At 44.3% G+C, this 8446-nt stretch overlaps 1 protein-coding gene across 5 annotated transcripts in view; it reads left to right on the top strand.

Annotated features, from left to right (window-relative positions):
- The window catches only part of CCDC146 (coiled-coil domain containing 146), a 192443-nt gene extending 183997 nt beyond the window's left edge, over window positions 1-8446 (top strand). For all 5 annotated transcript variants that reach the window (XM_017854321.1, XM_017854384.1, XM_017854454.1 and 2 more), the window contains 4 exons: window positions 1160-1288; window positions 1804-1941; window positions 6306-6554; window positions 7900-8446. In XM_017854321.1, the coding sequence (XP_017709810.1) occupies window positions 1160-1288; window positions 1804-1941; window positions 6306-6554; window positions 7900-8103 (720 nt within the window). In that variant the 3' untranslated portion in view covers window positions 8104-8446. The remainder of the gene's footprint in view (window positions 1-1159; window positions 1289-1803; window positions 1942-6305; window positions 6555-7899) is intronic.

Consider the following 8446-nt stretch of genomic DNA (forward strand, 5'->3'; position numbering starts at 1 on the left):
GTTGCCAGCCAAGTGTTTTGAAATGAAGTCCAGCGTGTTGTATGCTAGTTACCCTGGTCTCTGTAACAACCTGCAATGAAGAGGTGAAGGTTGTGTATTAGTTCATTTGCATTGCTGTAAAGGAATACCTGAGGCTGGGTAACATAACGAAAAGAGGTTTATTTTGGCTCATGATTCTGCAGACTGTGCAGGAAGCATGGTGCCAGCATCTGCATCTGGTGAAAGCCTCAGGAAGCTTCCAATCATGGTGGAAGGTAAAGGGGGAGCAGGCACGTTGTGTAGCGAGAGGAAGCAAAAGAAAGAAGCAGAGGAGCCAGGCTTTTTTTTTTTTTTTTGAGACGGAGTCTCGCTCTGTTACCTAGGCTGGAGTGCAGTGGCCGGATCTCAGCTCACTGCAAGCTCCGCCTCCCGGGTTCATGCCATTCTCCTGCCTCAGCCTCCCGAGTAGCTGGGACTACAGGCACCTGCCACCATGCCTGGCTAATTTTTTGTATTTTTAGTAGAGACTGGGTTTCACCATGTTAGCCAGGATGGTCTCGATCTCCTGACCTCACGATCCGCCTGCCTCAGCCTCCCAAAGTGCTGGGATTACAGGCTTGAGCCACCATGCCCGGCCGAGCCAGGCTGTTTTTAAACAACCAGATGTCACTTGAACTCACAGAGTGAGAACTCACTCATTATCGTAAGGACAGCACCAAGCCGTTCATGAAGGCCCCACCCTGCCCCCATGACCCAGACACCTCCCACCAGGCCCCACCTCCAACATTGGGGATCACATTTCATTCAACATGGGATTTGGAGGGGGACACATCCAACCATATCAGGCTGTAACTTGGAGCCCTGCAACCACGCAGCATCCCATGAACATGACACAAATGGGAAGCAATCAAGGGTTGCTTATGAAATCAGCTTTTTCTATGACCCAGAAGGCACTGCCTCACCTTGTATGGTCAATTATAGACATCATCATTGCAGTACCATAAATGAGCAGAAACGTCACTTAAGCAGGTCCCATCTGATGGGTTGTTAAGAAAACAGTTCTCTTCTACCCTTGTCTGGGTTGGTCCCACTGAAAAACTCTGAAAACCCTAGGCAATGTGATTTTCAAATTTACTGAGCTAGAGAATTCATTTTAAAGTTAATGTTTTTTTCTTAATAGTTTTCACAGTGTACAGACAGAATTAAAGACCTGGAGAAACAGTTCATAAAGCCTGACGGTGAGAACAGAGCTCGCTTCCTTCCAGGGAAAGATCTGACCGAAAAAGAAATGATCAAAAAATTAGACAAGGTAAACATTCTTGCTTAAAATTGCATCTGGTAGCCCCTTGTTGATGTAGTTCACAGATACCTACGGTACTGTTTCATGCTATGCTGACAGACCTATCCTTCATTATTCTAGTCACTAATATAGTCCTTTCGTTGTAATCTAGTCATACATTCTAAGCTTGATTTAGACACTTGACAAAAGAAGTTCCAATCCAGTGGTTTTGAGATTCCGAAGGCACCTTTCTCTCATGGCCCAAAGGAGTAATTCTGGCATCTTAAATGGATTAATTTGTCTTCCTGATGGGAACACATCAGAAGAATGATGATGTGGATGCTAGATAGAGCTGAGGGGGCCATACTGTAACTCCCAGAGGTATCTACAGGGGCTGGGGCAGGGGAAGTCTTGACTTAACCCAGCTCTAAACACTTTCCAGAGGTATTTTGTGGGGGGTAGGGGGAAATAGTGCTCTGATTAGGAAATAAGATTTTGTCTTGGATGACTTTTTTTCTTCCTCTTGAAACTATTTTCAAACATAGCTGGAACTACAACTGGCCAAGAAGGAGGAGAAGCTGCTGGAGAAGGATTTCATCTATGAACAGGTCTCCCGGCTTACAGACAGGCTCTGCAGCAAAACTCAGGCCTGTAAGCAGGACACGCTGCTCTTAGCCAAGAAGGTAGGCCTGAGACCCTGCCTTTTCCCTTCTGCCCCTGCTCCTTTATTACCTTTTATTTTCCACACACTGATAGATTTATTGAGGGAAGCACTGGAGAGATGAGGTTTTATGACTAGGGAAACTTAGAAAAATGGAGGGATGACTCAGAATTGTTCAAAATGTTTCAATCTTACTCCCTGAATGAATTCACTTCGCAGTGGCAAAACCTAAGCTTTTAAATGACAGTATACAAGTTTCACTTAGCAGTGCAACTACCCAACTATGACCGTTATTATCTTTGTATCCCATGCACAAAGTGAAATCCTTTCTAGTTCCTTTTAAGTGGAGCGCCTCACTTATCCAGTGATCTTAGTAGGGACTGCTCCAATCCAGAACTCAGCCGGAACCCAGAAATGGAAAGGGACTGTTAAGAGAAATGCAGTCACACAACACCCAGACCAACTGCACCAGGGAGGTGCCCACCAGGCACCACTAGTGAGGAAAGGACAGGAACACAGAACCCCCTAATTTAATAAGCATAAGAGACCAGGATGGCAGATCCAAAGCCGCAGGGTGGGGGTGGGACTGCTAGAAGCTGCACTGAAAGGAGCAGCCAGCAGAGCCCCTAGAAGTCCCCCTAGACTCCCACAGGTCTCACCAGGCTTCCTGTGGCTCTGAGTCCTGCTTCCAACAAAGGTTCATTTTGGGGAATTGCCCCATCAGCCTGTACACCCAGTGCCTGTTCCATTTCTGCGTCATGTCTGTGCACGCGCGGGACTCCCTCCTTCCTCAGTCTACCCCTACACAAGACCATTCATGCGAGGCCTTTCACGCGTACTGTAGAGCCATCAGAGGATTGGCCACTCACCTGGCCTCTGGGGTCCTCTGGAGCATCCCGCCAGTACAGAGTTCAGCCAGTCAGCCGTAATTACTGAACACCTGCTATGTGCTACACTCATGCTAGGCATGAGTTCAGAAACAAAGAGGAAGGGACACATTGTTTACACCATAGGAAGCTCACAGGGTCTACTAGGGAGAGACAGATGAAAACAGATAATGGTAATACCCACACCAGAGACTGTGGGCTCCTGAGGGCAGCAATTGTTCCTTGTTCTTAATTTCCCCAATGCCTAGCATATACCAGATTCTAGAAAAACACTTACAAGATGAATAATAACCAGTTCTGTTTCAGAAGCACATGTGGCACACTAAACAAGAAATGATTGTAAATCTTAGACTATCTTTGCCATTTTTATTTGACTCTTATGCTTCTGCTCTGACGACTTCTATGAATAGACTGATCAGGCCAGTGGCAGGTATGCAAATCACAACTTTGCCTCATAAACTAAGGTAAAGTTGTGAGTCGCACGTCTGCCACTGGACTGATGCTAAGGCTTAGTTAAGTTCATGCACTTTGCCTGAATTAGCATGTCTGATATTCCTTTAAATAAATGTTGCCTGCCTTCCTTTTGCAAAATGAATTTCCCTTTCCTTGGGGGAAGTCATTTTCACTGAGGCCTGACTTATCAAAGCTGATGGCAGAGTTGCCTGGAAGGCAACAGTAATGCTAGAGAAATGTACATAGCGGCCACTTTCCATAGCCAGGAAAGCTCCAGCACAGCTGAGTCCTAGTCTAACAGTCATTCTCCCCTTTCCTTTCCCTACCTTCCATGCTCTCCATTGGCTTCTTCCTCCTCCCCAGCTTTCACTGCCCCCTCCATTTGAAATGATAATCTCATAGTAGGCAGAACTGGAAAGTAGAAAGACATTCAGATTCCAGATCTATGATTTATCAAAACTAGCAAATGGCCTTGAGAAAGATGGATAAATGATCTTAAAACTCAATTTTCTCATCTGTGTAATGGGTATGATAGCCGAAGTTGTTGCGAGTATTACATAGTCGAACACATAAGTGGCCTAGCCACATTCAACAAGATTGCACATCTCATCAAGTCCTCTCTCCTCCTAGATAGCTTATGGCTCCTCTTGCAAATTTCCCAACAGAAGTGGGAGCAGAAAGTGGGAAATCTCAGTTAAGACTTGGAGCAACCCAGAATAATATGAAGCTTTGTTTTCTAATTTATGGAAGAGAAGGGAAGTTGGCTAGTTACACAGACGGACATACACACTCAAGTGTGCAGTGGTTGAGTGGAAAATGACTCCCCCCAAAGAAAAGGAAATTCATTTAAAAAAGGAAAGGCAGCAACATTTAAAGAAACATCAGACATGATAATTCACTCAAAGTGCATTAGCTTATCTAAGTCTTAGCATTTCTTATTTTATGACTTAAAGTTGTGAATTGCACCAATGCTGCTGGACTGATCAGTCTGTTAGTGGAAGTTGTCAAAGCCGAAGCATAAAAGTCAAATAAAAATGGCAAAACTTATGACTCATTGAAGTTTTTAGTGGTAGTCATTTTATTCGATACATGCTTCCTAAAATTAGTTCAGTATACAAGTCATAAAATTTATATTACCTACCATTAAGGAGGCAAAATTTGTATATAATAATCAGTTATTACATTTTCAGAGGCAGGTAAATCACTAGCCCTAACATTCCTCTAAGCAGAGGTACAGACGTGACCGGATATGCTCTTTAGGAGAGGAAGGTATTCAACATTAGGTGTAGTATTTGGAAGCTCATTTGCATGTCCCCATTTATCCTGGTCCAAGAACAAAGAATGAAACAGACTAAGAGTTCATTCATTCCTTCATTCAGAAAATATTCAACTTTAATTTGAGGGCAGGAGTGCCTCTTATATTCCAAGCACTGTCCTGAGCACTGAGACTATGATGATGAGTAAAACAAATAGTCCTTGTCCTCATGAAGAGTACATTCTTACGGGATGACAGACTGTAATCAAATAGAGAAAAACATGCATCATATCAGCAGTGAGACATGATGTGAAGAAAAAATAAGGCAAGGTAGGAGGAACTAGTGGGTGTTGCCAGGTAGAAGGTATCACCACTGAACTGCCCCACTATGGCTATCACACTAAAGGATTCTACCATTTACAAGACAGAGAGATTACAGGAACCCCTAATTCCAGTTTTACTTCTTTCCTGCCTTTTGAGATTTTTTTTTCCAATTAGTCCTATCTTTTAACTGTATTAATGCTAAATAGCTGATATTAATAGGTTTAAAAAAAAAAAAAGGTCTGGTCGCAGTGGCTCACGCCTGTAATCCCAGCACTTTGGGAGGCCAAGGCGGGTAGATCACATGAGCTCAGGAGTTCAAGACCTGCCTAGGAAACATAGTGAGACCCCCATCTCTACAAAAAATACAAAAACAAATAGCCAGGCATGATGGTGCACACCTGTGGTCCCAGCTACTTGGGAGGCTGAGGTGGGAGGATCACTTGAGCCTCAGGGGCAGAGGTTGCAGTGAGCTGATAGCACACCACTGTGCTCCAGCCTGAGTGACAGAGTGAGAACCTGTCTCAAAACAAACAGACAAAACACTCCAGGAACAGCTCTCATTCTAAGTTATTGACTAAGATTTCCCCAGCTCGGCTCATGCATGTTTCTGACCTAGTAATGATGCACACCAGGAATTACCAATAACACCAACAAATTAGCCAAGTGTGGTGGTGCATGGCTATAGTCCTATCTACTTAGGAGGCTGAGGCAGGAGAATCGGTTGAGTCCAGGAGTTCCAAGATGCAGTGAGCTGTGATCACACTACTATGCTCCAGTGTGAGCAACAGAACAAGACCTTGTCTTTATTTTAATTAAAAAAAAAAAAAAAAAAAAGAACATCTCTGGCCGGGCGCAGTGGCTCCCGCATGTAATCCCAGTACTTTGGGAGGCCAAGGCAGACGGATCACAAGGTCAGGAGATCGAGACCATCCTGGCTAACATGGCGAAACGCCATCTCTACTAAAAATACAAAACAAAAGCCGGGTGTGGTGTTGGGCGCTTGTAGTCCCAGCTACTCTGGAGGCTGAGGCAGGAGAATGGGGTGAACCCGGGAGGCAGAACTAGCAGTGAGCCGAGATCGTGTCACTGCACTCCAGCCTGGGCGACAGAGCGAGACTCCATCTCAAAACAAACAAACAAAACACATCCTTTCACCTTTCCTTCTCACCTCTTAAAAATGCTTAAAAATGGGCACTAAACTATTCTCCTTAATATTATCCACCTTGAAATCTAGTAACTAGATAAACAAATCCTTTTCTTGTTCTCTCCTTGTCCTTACATACACAACCAGGGCGTTCGGCTCAATCTCTGCATTCTTTTCCAGTTCTTAATTCCTGTGAATTCCAAGTTAGACCCTCCTTCCTTCAGGCAAAAATGCACCCCACCATTATAGACGGCCAGCAGCCTGCCATTTTAAGTCTTCGTGCACCGCATACATAGACTAAGCCTTGGGGTCTTTAATTCTAGATGAATGGCTATCAAAGAAAGATAAAAAATGCAACTGAGAAAATGATGGCTGTTGTTGCTGAGCTGTCCATGAAACAAGCCCTAACCATTGAACTCCAAAAGGAAGTCAGGGAGAAAGAAGACTTCATCTTCACTTGCAATTCCAGGATAGAAAAAGGTCTGCCACTCAATAAGGAAATTGAGAAAGAATGGTTGAAGGTCCTTCGAGATGAAGAAATGCATGCCTTGGCCATCGCTGAAAAGTCTCAGGTAGGCTTTGGCTCCTGTATTGCATTTCTAAAGGGTGCCAGCAGGGGCTGCTTTCAGGGGGTCATTCATCCCACAGTATAAGAAAAATTTCCCCACTCTACCACACACAGTCCCAATAGTCATTAGAAGTGTGTTTAAGATATTCTATAGATAACAAAGTGCAGTAATCCAGAGTGCCACAATACTCGCTGAAGAACACTTAGCAAGCACAGGGCCCATCCCACAGCCTTACATCCTGGGCTGCCGAGGCTGAACATCATGGCCTTCCACCAGCATAGTGATGACCAGGCTGGCATCGGTCTTGTCTATAAGTCTCCAATCTCTGTCTTGGCACCTCTGCTCAGACCACACCCGACTGTTCCATGTTCATCTGCTGTGGCCTCCACAGCATACAGTGAGGCCTCCACCCACATTATAGTTGCCATGCCATCTGCAGATGCTTGATGTACATCATAGGCCTCAGCGCCCCCCCCTTTATTTTCCCACCTTAGTCCTCTGGCCTAAGACTAGGTCTATCACTGACTCCTCCTGCAAGTTAGATACCAGATCTTCTGCCTACCCCCATGACCTGTCATATTCTTAGACTGGAATTAGGTGTCTCTTTCCAAGGAGTCTACATCCTCCAGATGTACAACTCACTCAAATTGTCCAGTGGATGTCACCAAAAGGGTCCCTATTTGCTCCTGAACCCAAGACAAAACTGCATTCAAAACACACTAGGAATGCCTGAGCACAGGTATAAATTACCTGATTTCTAATTTCCGCACCACCTGGGACTATTCCTTTTAGGGCATTCAGATTTTACCTGTGGTGTCCCACTGCCATTTATCAGAGGGCTTTTTAGTGCAGTAAGTGATCACTCTGTTTTCCAGAGGCACAGGCAAAGTCTCGAAAACGTTGAGGCTCAGAGCAAGCTGGTGACCGTTTTCCTCCTCTGGTTGCACTTTACTCCTCTATCTCTTCCACTGTAACATTTGCTCACCAGTGACTTACCAAAGGAAATATGTTGCTCTGCCTTTGTCAAAAACAGGAAAATAATTAGTGCTTGATGACAGACATTGAGGTGGAAACATAGTTAGGACCCATGAAGCAGTCTTTGAAAAACCCTAAACCCCAGGAATAATGTGATGCTGAAGCAGTACAGCCCATTCCAATGAGGGGTGTGTGTGTGTGTGTGTGTGTGTGTGTGGTGTGATTCCACCCTCCTACTCCTCCCATCCCTTTGGGGAGTATCAGCTAGCACAGTCAAAGACTGTCCAGGCCAGCTGCGTCTTTTGGGACCTAAGGATAAAGTGACTTCACCAGAGTTTTCAGAGAACTGAAAAGGAAAAATCATTCTTTGCAGGAGTTCTTGGAAGCAGATAATCGCCAGATGCCCAATGGTGTTTACACGACTGCAGAGCAGCGTCCAAATGCCTACATCCCAGAAGCAGAGGCCACTCTTCCTTTGCCAAAACCTTATGGTGCTTTGGCTCCTTTTAAACCCAGTGAACCTGGAGCCAATATGAGGCACATAAGGAAACCTATTATAAAGCCAATTGAAATCTGAGTAGGTGAACAAATCCAGGCCTCTCAAGGAGAGAACTTCAACCAGGCTTCCTTGTACCCACAGGTGAAAAATGTGAGCATAATATTTCTAATTTTATTGATAAGTAAGGTAACCACAATTAGTCAACAACAGAGTACAACATGGTTTCTTTTTACCTACCAACTACTAGACCTTTCATGACATCGAACAGGACACAGAACTGTCCTACATTTATATGTCAAAGTATATATTTAAATTGCTTATATTTTCTTTTTCACTCTTTATGTTGAGTACATTCCAGACATTTGTAGTTGGCAAGGTGCTATAAAAATGCACTAAAATAAATCTGTTTTCAATGAAGTAC

Source organism: Rhinopithecus bieti, unplaced genomic scaffold (assembly GCF_001698545.2).
Source record: "Rhinopithecus bieti isolate Rb0 unplaced genomic scaffold, ASM169854v2 scaffold_59, whole genome shotgun sequence".
Lineage (NCBI taxonomy): Eukaryota > Metazoa > Chordata > Mammalia > Primates > Cercopithecidae > Rhinopithecus > Rhinopithecus bieti.